We start from the raw sequence: 11,233 nt of genomic DNA on the forward strand, positions 1-11,233 counted from the left end.
TAATACGTATTTCTTAATCTGTATCTATGCGTTTTATTACTTATTTAAACTTGCAAAATATATTTCATGGTTAAAATACGTATTTTTAGGCATTTTAAAATAAGGTTTTCATTTTTTTCATCGGTTACCGTTAGTTAAATATGGCCAACACGCTTTGCTTTTTTATATAAACGAGCAGATTCAGAAAGTTTAGAATTTATTATTTAGATTGTCAGTACATCACTTTTATGAATTTTTATAAGTTGTTATTTAAAAAAAAATGGGAATTAAAATTATAGTTTTAGGGAATTTTTGGTGAAATAAAAGCAATCTTTTTATGTCATAAATTACGATATTATTTTATCTTTTTAATACAAAATTTGCATTCAAAAGTGTTAAATACTGACATTGTGACAATGCAGTATATACAATGGTTGTATATATGCTGAATGTAAGTTTAACTTCTAAATTAAGTTTTTTTATTTCTTTATATTTTATATTTATTTAGTATTTTATATTTAGGTTTTTTATTAAAGAATGTTCAATATATAAAAGTTTTACATTTTGAAATATAAATACTAAGTAAACTATATAATGTACCATGAAGAGTTAATTTTCGATATATATATATATATATATATATATATATATATATATATATATATATATATATATATAATGATTACTTTTAATAATAAAAAATTATTTAAACTTCCATATTGTTGTTACATTAGTATTTATGTTCGAATAATTTAATCAAGTAACAAATATTAAATAACATGTCTTCTTCAAGAAATATTCGTAGAAAAGTTGCCATTGCAGTCAGTAGCTGTTTGAATATAATATACGGTTTGTTTTATTAATAGACTCAAATGCTTTGATATAAAAATTTTTTTATTTATCAGTGTTATTATTTATATTAGTAGCTATTAGGGGTTTTATTTAAAGTATTATGTTTTATATTATTATTGGTGTTACTTTTTTAACTGTGTTTACCATTAATTAGGATATCAATATGAAGATTCATATTTGGAGAAGTCTGATAACCTAATTTTTGATTCCAATTTTTCAATTTCAGAATCTATTTCAGATTTTGAGCCTTCATTATGTTCTTCAAGTGATGAAGTTTCTACCAGCAGTGATTCTGGAAATAAAAATCCAAGTGAATTTGAGTTGCTAATTAAGTTACGGGATTTTGCAATTGAAAAAAATATGCCTTTTTCAACAATAGATAAACTGTTATTGATTTTAAAGCCTTATCATCCTCATTTGCCAAAGTGTTTCAAAACCTTATTGAACTTAAAACCTGCAACAATTAGAAATGTATCTAATGGCGAACTTTTGTATCTTGGTGTTGAACCATTTCTACAAACACTAAGCGTTTCTAGCCCATCAATTATATCTGTGCAATTTAATATTGATGGTCTTCCACTTTATAACAGTTCTGAAATATCATTTTGGCCTATTTTAGTAAAAAAAGTTAGTGATTCAATGTCACCAAAAGTTGTTGCCATTTTTTGTGGAAAAGGAAAACCCAATTTACATGAATCTTTTTCCAAATTTGTGACAGAAATAAGTTATATTAAAACTAATGGTGTTATAATCAACTCACAATTATGCAGTATTCATATAACTAATTTTGTATGTGATGCCCTTGCACGTGCATTTATTAAGTGCATAAAGTACCATTCAGGCTATTTCAGCTGTGATAAGTGCACTGTAGAGGGTGAGTGGCATAGCAAGGTTGTATTTTTAGAAACAGATGCACCCCTCAGAACATTAGAAAGTTTCATTTCGAAAGAAGATGATAGTCATCATAACGGGGAGACACCTTTATTGGGAATTCCTATTCATCCGATTAATAGCTTTCCAAATGACTATATGCATTCTGTATGTTTGGGGGTTGTACGAAGACTTCTGAATTTTTTGTCTTCTGGACCATTCAGTGTCAAGTTATCTTCACAATCACTAAAAACTATATCAGCTCGCCTAATCCATATTTCGTCATTCTTTCCTTCCGATTTTAACAGACGGCCTCGTTTATTAGAGAATATGAAGAAGTGGAAAGCTACAGAATTCCGATCATTTCTCCTTTATTCAGGGCCTATTGTTTTGTGTGATATTCTTAGTCAACCAGTTTATAAGCATTTTCTTATTTTACATAGTTCAATATTTTTATTAAGTAGATCTCAAGAACCCGAAGTTATTAATTTTTGCGGTGAGCTGTTTAAAATGTTTGTTACAAAGGCTATTACCTTGTATGGAAAATCATTAATGACATATAATGTGCATTCTCTTATACATCTCCACAACGACTGTTTGCAATATGGATCCCTTGGCAATTTTTGTGCTTTTCCCTTTGAAATTGCTCTAGGACGCTTAAAAAGAAGAATTTGAAGTGGGTATTTGCCTCTTCAGCAAATTGCTTCCAGACTTGCTGATTACAAAGCTGAACATTCACAAAAAATGCATACTGATGGAGTTTTTCTTCAACATTGTGGCGACCATTACCAAATCATGGTAATTTTTTACAATATAAAGTCTGCTATTCCAAAAATAAAAGGTTTTCAAGTGGTTTGCGTGATAGCTCGGTAATGATTGAACACAAATGTTATCAAATTGTTAATATCTTAGCAGAAGATTTAAGAAATCCATTACTCTTAGCCAGACATTTTACATTTTTTATTTTTTTATTTTTGGTGTATATTGCTTACAATTACTTTTATTTGTGCAGATTTAGCAGTTTATTATGTAAAATTGTTTACTGCAAATTCGTTATTTCTTTATTGTAAAGTTTAAATTTACAGAAAAGGCTGCTCTTGATCATATAACTTGAGTTACATTTACTTAATTATATATTACTCAACTTTTTGTCTATATATCAGAGTTAGACATTACAATTGTTATGTCTAACTCTGATATATATAGACAAGAAATTGAGTAATATATATTTAAGTGAATGTCTGTTTTAAATTTTTTTTTTTAGTATTTACAATTTTCATTCATTAAAGATGTCTTATGCAGTTGTTGTTTTTAATAATGACAATGAAGTGGCAACAGTGTCCAGCAAGTGGTTTAAAGCTTCTGGGTGTGTTTTGGGGTCCAATTGTAGAGTAGGTAAAAAACTCCAAAACATGTTGTCAAACCACAAGGAATCAGAAGCTGATTGGATTTCCTATGAAGTACGAGTGTTGTCCAGCAACATAGGTATGTTTATTACTGTCAATGTTATTGTAAAAATATCATTTTACCAAAGGAGAATGTTTTGTGAATTTATGTGACAGTCTAATTTATTATCTTTGTTATTTTAATTTTCTAGGATCTCTCAAATCAGCAAAAGAAAAGGAGCGACTGTCTGAGGAAAACTCTGATCTAAGTTTGGCCGAAGATGCCAGTCGAGTTGTATATGCTCCTAGCAGATTTAATAGTCAAGAATTTTCCCACCCACCAGCCAAAATCAGAAAAATTATTTCAAATTCACATACTAATCCCTCTCTTAACTATCCCTTGTTTCCAGTTACACCATCACTAGCATCTCGTCCGCCCTTAAATCAAACTTCAACGTTACTTCCTAGTAAGCTGGTTGTTTTGTTTTATTAAAATGAACATGTTTTGTTTATTGATTAGTTAATATACTATCTCTCTAAAATATGCATTCTTACTTATCGTTTTTTTTAGCTACTTCTAACTGCCAAACTACTTCACTTCTTAATTATCCCTTATTTCCGGATAAATCAGCACCAGTTTCTGAACTTTCATTTTCAAATTCCATTCAAACTCAAGCATCACTTCATTGTGAGTTTAAAAGTTATTTTTGATTGTTGATCGCAAATTTTATTTTATTATGACATGTTTTAAAAAGTGTTTTAATAAATGTATAAAAATTTAATTATTTATTTTAATTCATTCCGTATTAATCACAAATATTTTTAAAATTTTTCCTGCAATTACAGGTGGAGATATGATTTTATAATTTTCTCTGCAGTCGATGTTTGGCATTTATGTTATCAGGAAAATTTATACTTTTTTTTAATTAGGCAGTCTTCCTTGTGAACATCATTGTACCCATGTTGTTGCATGGTTTGAAAAATTGTTTCGAGAAATCCAGCAAATGCGCATAGAACAAGAAGCTATAAATCGACGTTTTCATCAACATTCACAATGTCAAATTGAAAATCAACATGAAGATAGCAATTTTTTAAATTGTCTTCCTCTGGACAGTGATCTTGATTTAGATCAGTTTAGCATGGAAATAGATGCTGACAAAGAAAAAAGAACTGCTCTGGTAAGTAAACTTTTATGATATTTTGTTTAGTCTTTCTATAGAAATTTTTTTTTTGTGGAAAAATGTGTTTATGCAACCATAACAATATAAATTAGTAGTACAAATTTTACTTGTTGTTTCAGATAAGTTATTTGCGAAAAAGGTCTGACACAAATGTGAACAAGACCATAATTAATATATTGAGGAGTTTGTTGAAAGATAATGTTCTTGGATGTTATTCAAGGGATGGGAAGAGTGGGAAAAAAAGTTTTGCTTTAGCAAAGGGAAATTTTGTTTCAATAATACAAGGTAACATATATCTAATTAATAATAGTTAAAAATTAATATTTATTAGTAATTATATATAATGTATATAATGATATTATTTTATATAATGATATTATAATGTATATAAGATTAATAATATTTGTTTGTGTGTACATATAATGTATATAATATCATGAATATAAAATTAATGATATTTATTATTATGTATATATAATGTATATAATATCATTTATTTATAACAATAAATACATGATACTAAGCCTATAATGTTAGATCAGCGCACACACATACCAGTGGGGAATAAAGAACTTTTTAGGATCTAAGACTATTTTAATGCAGGGTTCCCAGTTTCTAATAGTAGTTTGCGTTACTTTGATTATGATAAGTGTATTTATTTTTCGATCTGTTAAATTTAGATGTTATTTCAAAAGTTCATAAAGGCGTATCGATTGTCCAAATAAACGTTGCAATTTCGGAGCAATTAAAAAGACTAAATCAAAGGAATCGAAGTTCTCTACTTAAATCAGCTGAGGGAACAGCACCCGAAATGGCAGATATAGTTTAATAACTAACTATTGGATTAATGTTGAACTAAAATTTAAAAATACAGAACGTCTTGTTTTTTGTTATTAAGGCTTACAAGTTCTAAATATCCTTCTTACGTCCAAAGTTACAAATTATATTATAAATAATTACGATTAATATTTGTCTGTAACGACGTTCTAAAGATGCATATTTAACATAAAAAGTACTGTAAAAATACGATAAAAAAAAAGTATCAAGTAATAAAGTTCGTTAACGAAGTTACGTATATAATACGGAAAAAAGAAAGCAAAAAATACTTATCAATACGTTAAAAAAATAAGTATTAATACCGAAAAAAGATACGTATTTATTACACCCTACCAGCGGCCTAAAGTACCGTAATTAATACGAAAAAAAAAATACGAATACATACGTATTAAATACGTAAAATTTCGTTTGGTTTACTACATCCACAATTAATACTACCAATGCCACTATTCTAACTACACCTGGCTCTACAACTAATACAACAACAACTAATACCACTACTACTACTACTACTACTACTACTACTACTACTACTACTACTACTACTACTACTACTACTACTACTACTACTACTACTACTACTACTACTACTACTACTACTACTACTACTACTACTACTACTACTAAAACCACTAATATTACTACTAATGCTACTACTTCTAAAACTACTGGCTTTTCTACTACTAGCACCATTACTAATGTTGCTACTATTAACCCTACTAAAGCTTTTAATACTACTTCTACAACTACTACTACTACTCCCACTACTACTACTACTACTACCACTACTACTACTACTACTACTACTACTACTACTACTACTACTACTACTACTACTACTACTACTACTACTACTACTACTACTACTACTACCACTACTACTACTACTACTACTACTACTACTACTACTACTACTACTACTACTACTACTTACTACTGCTACAACTACTACTAATACTACTATTACTATTACTACTTTTACTGCTATTGCTACTACTACAAAAACTACTACTACTGCTCCTACTAATGCTACAACTACTACAATTATTACTACAACTACTACTACTACTACTACTACTACTACTACTACTACTACTACTACTACTACTACTACTATTACTACCACTACTTACGCTACAACTATTAATACTACATTTACATTACTAAGACAATGTTTTCATTTTAAAACTAAAACATTATTTTACAATTTTTTTTCTTTATAATTTGATTTTTTTTACGTTATTTGAAAAAACTTATGACACATATATTCAAGCAAATGACAAAAATCTGAATAATTACTAAAGTGGCATACTGTATCATATATTCTTAAATTTGTTTTTTTTTGTTTTTGATCTATTTTGTTTCAATTAAAGTTATTGGTCAAACATAAGTCAGTACTTTATCGAAAAAAAAAATTAAAAAAAAAATAGTAAGAAAAGTGATAAAGTATGATAATTATTATAAATAAAAACAAAAATTTTAAAACAATATTTGAACTTATATTGCTTTCGTTTTTTAAAAATTCTTTATGGTCTGATTCTTAACTTTTAAATGTTTTCAACAAATTATTGTTTTTTAATTGATGAAGCCTATTGATCCATATGCTAAGTACAACATTAGGCATTTTCGTCAGGGTAATTTGGTGTTAAAAGAATTAATTTATAAAAGTGTTTAGGTTCTTTTTATCATCTGGTTTCTTTCATATAAAGAATAGAAAAAAATCAAAAATAAAACTTAAGTACAATAAATCCGTAATTTTCTCGTACAACTGCGATCACCACTACAAATACTACACCACTACTTCTACTATTAACACTAAGTCTACCACTACTACAACTACTATTACTACTACTAATGCTGTTACTCCTACTACTCCTGATTCTACTTATACAACTACCACTACTACTACTGCAACTACAATTAATAAGACTGTTACTAATAATACGACTAATAAACTTACAAATGGTACTACAACTACTACAACTACTACTTCGATTATAACTACTACTTTTATTACTACTACTTATACTTCCTCATAACTACTACTACTTTTACAAATACTGCTAATATTACTAATGCTCCTACTAATATTCCTACCTTTACATTTTAAAAACGATGTTTGCATTTTAAAAAATAAAACATTTTATATCTTTTTTTTTTACTTTTATTTTATTTTTTTTACATTTCATTTAAAAATTTAGCATAAATAAAATAAAAAAACGTTGGAAATTTTTTTAACCAATAAAGTGGCAAACTGAATTATTTAACCATAAGTTTATTTTCTTTGCAGTTTTTGTTTTGTCTCATTTATATTTAATTCAGATAAACATTATTCAGTATTTTATCATTTTAAAATTTACAAATAGCAAGAGCAGTATAATAGTATAGAATAATATTATATGAAAAATACTAGTTTCAGATTTATATCTGTAACTACCTTGTTTTTTCGCTTGATAGTACTACTTCAAGTTCTGATTCTATACTTTTCAATACTTTTGGCAATATCTCGTTTTTATATCGATAAAGTCCATTGATTCCATTATTAAGCATTGCATTAAGCAACTTATAATTTTCGTCAGTGTAATTTGACGTTACAAAAATTGATTTTAAAGAAGTTCTTAAATCCTTTTCGTCATCTGTTTCCTCTATATATAGAAAAGAATATAAAACGTAAACAAATTACCTATAAGAAATTAAAAATCTTCTCGTACTACTACTAATACTACATCAAGCACTTAGGCCACTACTACTACTACAACTACTAATACAGCTAATACTACTACAAAAACTACAACTACTAATTTTACTACTACTACTACTACTACTACTACTACTACTACTACTACTACTACTACTACTACTACTACAGCTAATACTACTACAAAAACTACAACTACTAATTTTACTACTACTACTACTACTACTACTACTACTACTACTACTACTACTACTAATACTACTACTACTACTGCCACTACTACCCCTAAAACTACTACTTACTACTACATCCACAGTAACTAATATTAATGCCACTATTCCCACGTCTCCTGGCTCTACTACTACTTCAATTACTACTACAACTATTACAGCTTCGATTACTGCTACTAGTGCTGCTACTAATAATCCTACTAATGATTATAATAATACTTCTACCACTACTACTACTTCCATTCCTACTACTACAAATACTAATACTACTCTTACTACTACTACTACTACTACACCTACTACTACTACTACTACTACTACTACTACTACTACTACTACTACTACTACTACTACTACTACTACTACTACTACTACTACTACTAGTACTACTACTACTACTACTACTACTACTACTAATACTACTACTACTAATACTACTACTACTACTACTACTACTACTACTACTACTACTACTACTACTACTACTATTACTACTACTACTACTACTACTACTACTACTACTACTACTACTACTAAAAAAGCAAACGAAAAAAATCTTTATCATCACTAATGTGGCAAACCGTAATATATATTTTTTTGTTTTTTTTCTTTGTTTTTTTTTCTATTTTATTTTATTAAAATGTATTATGTGGAAATATTATCCGTACTTTTAAAAAGAAAAGAAAACAGTAGCCAAAGTAATATACATGGATAGTTAATAAAAGAGAGACCAACAATTTCAGAATAAAATTTGAACTTACCTGTGTTTTTATTTTTTAGTAATACTCTAAGTTCTGATTCTATACTTTTAAATTGTTTCAGCCAAGTCTCGTCTTTAAATTGATAAAGTCCATTGATCCCATCATTAATAATTGCATTTAGCAACACGTCATTTTCGTCAGTGTAATTTGACGTTACAAAAATTGCTTTTATAGAAGTTTCTAAATCCTTTTTATCATCTGTTTCCACTATATGAAGAAAAGAACATAAGACGTAAACAAACTTTAATTATAAGAAATATAAAATATTTTCGTACTACTATTACTTCATCAAACAGTTTTATCACTACTACTACTACAACTACTACTACAACTACAACTACTACAACTACTACTACTACTACTACTACTACTACTACTACTACTACTACTACTACTACTACTACTACTACTACTACAATTACTACTACTACTACTACTACTACTACTACTACTACTACTACTACCACTATTACTACTGCTACAACCACCATTACTAATATTAATGCTACTTCTCCTACTACTCCTGGCTCAACTACTACTACTTCCACTACTACAACTACAACTACTACAATTACTATTACTGCTACTAATGGTGCTACTTATATTCCTACTAAACCTTCTATTACTACTTCTTTTACTCCTACTACTGCTACCACTACTACTACTTTTACTACAACTGCTACTACTACTAAAGTTACTACTACAACTCTTACTAATGCTACAACTACTACTGCTACTACTACTACCACTACACACTCTACAACTATTAATTCTACATTTACATATTTAAGACAATGTTATTTTTTTAAAATTTAAACAATTTATAACTTTGCTTGTTTTCATATTATGATTTTTTATATTTTATTTGCAAGAACTCTTGACACATATATTTAAGCGAATGTCAGAAATCTTCATAATCACTTATGTGGCAAACTGTACCATATATTCCTTAATTTGTTTTTATGTTTTATTTTTCTAAAATGTCTCAATTAATGTTAATTTGGCTAAACATAAGTCAGAACTTCATCAGAAAAAAAAAAAAGTAAGATAAGTGATATACTAGGATAACTATTATTAGAAAAACCAACAATTTCAGAATAATATTTGAACTTATCTTTGTTTTTATTTTTTAATAATTCTTCATGTTCTGATTCTTAAATTTTATATAATACTATAAAAACTTGTCTTTTAATTGATGAAGCCAATAAATCTCTTTATTAAGTATTGCATTAGGCAAGTTATCATTTTTGTCAGTGTAATTTGGCGTTGCAATAATTGATTTTATAAAATTCTTTAAGTTCTTTTTATCATCTGTTTCTTTCATATAAAGAATAGAACATAAATCATAAACAAAGTTTAATTAGAACAAGTTAATTATAGTCTCGTACTACTACTAATACTATTACAAACACTACCACTACTACCACTACTACATCTACCACTACTACAATTACTATTACTACTACTAATGCTGATACTCCTACTACTCCTGATTCTTCTACTACAACAACCACTACTACTACTTCTACTACAACTATTACATTTACTATTACTGTTACTAACGATACTACTTATAATATTACTAATGCTACTACTATTACTACTACTACTACTATTACTACTACTACTACTACTACTACTACTACTACTACTACTACTACTACTACTACTACTACTACTACTACTACTACTACTACTACTACTACTACTACTACTACTATTACTACTACTACTACTACTATTACTACTACTACTACTACTACTACTACTACTACTACTACTACAACTACTATTACTACTACTTCTACTACTGCTTATAATATTTACATTTTAAAGACGATGTTTGCATTTTAAAACAAAAACTTTTTGTATAATTTCTTTCATTTATAGTTTGTTCTTTTTATATTTCTTCTAAAAAGAAAGCATAAATAAAATCAAACAAATGTTAGAAATCTTTTTGACTAATGAATTGGCAAACTGAACTATTTAACCTTCAGTTTGTTTTCTTAGCTGTTTTAGTTTTGTCTCGTTTAAATTTAATACAGACGAATATTATTCAGACTTTATCATAATAAAATTTACAAACAGTAAAAACAGTAATATACTAGGGAAAAATATCAGTTCGAAAAATATTAGTTTTAGAATAATATCTGTACCAACCTTGTTTTTCGTTTGATAATAATAATTTAAGTTCTGATTCTAAACTTTTGAATAGTTTTGCCAAATTCTCGTCTATCAATTGATGCAGTCCACTAATCCTTTCATTAAGTATTGCATTTAGCAACTTGTCATTTTCGTCAGTATAATTTGACGTTACGAAAATTGATTGTATAGAAATTCTTAAATCCTTTTTATCATCTATTTCCTCTTTATAAAGAATAGAACTTAAATATTAAAAAGCTTATACTTATATGAAAGACTACTACTAAAATTACTAGCA

General features: G+C 27.6%; 1 protein-coding gene across 2 annotated transcripts; it reads left to right on the forward strand.

Moving 5' to 3' along the window:
• The first annotated feature begins 2,931 nt into the window (after window positions 1-2,931).
• Window positions 2,932-5,133, forward strand: LOC136086498 (uncharacterized). Of its 2 annotated transcripts, XM_065808781.1 has the most exons (5): window positions 2,932-3,186; window positions 3,658-3,774; window positions 4,017-4,264; window positions 4,387-4,552; window positions 4,948-5,133. In XM_065808781.1, exons 1-5 carry the CDS (start codon window positions 2,991-2,993, stop codon window positions 5,094-5,096), a joined length of 876 nt encoding a protein of 291 aa, XP_065664853.1. In that variant the 5' UTR covers window positions 2,932-2,990; the 3' UTR covers window positions 5,097-5,133. The 2 variants fall into 2 exon arrangements, with proteins under 2 accessions (XP_065664853.1, XP_065664854.1); XM_065808782.1 differs by lacking the exon at window positions 3,658-3,774.
• Window positions 5,134-11,233: the final 6,100 nt, after the last annotated feature.

This window comes from Hydra vulgaris, chromosome 10 (genome assembly GCF_038396675.1).
Source record: "Hydra vulgaris chromosome 10, alternate assembly HydraT2T_AEP".
Taxonomy (NCBI): domain Eukaryota; kingdom Metazoa; phylum Cnidaria; class Hydrozoa; order Anthoathecata; family Hydridae; genus Hydra; species Hydra vulgaris.

Bases quoted from the DNA above. Each gene is read 5' to 3' on its own strand.
- LOC136086498 (XM_065808781.1), top strand. From the start codon at position 2,991: ATGTCTTATGCAGTTGTTGTTTTTAATAATGACAATGAAGTGGCAACA. The intron at 4,265-4,386 runs GTAAGTAAACTT...TTGTTGTTTCAG, and splicing joins AAGAAAAAAGAACTGCTCTG to ATAAGTTATTTGCGAAAAAG. The intron at 4,553-4,947 runs GTAACATATATC...TGTTAAATTTAG, and splicing joins TTTTGTTTCAATAATACAAG to ATGTTATTTCAAAAGTTCAT.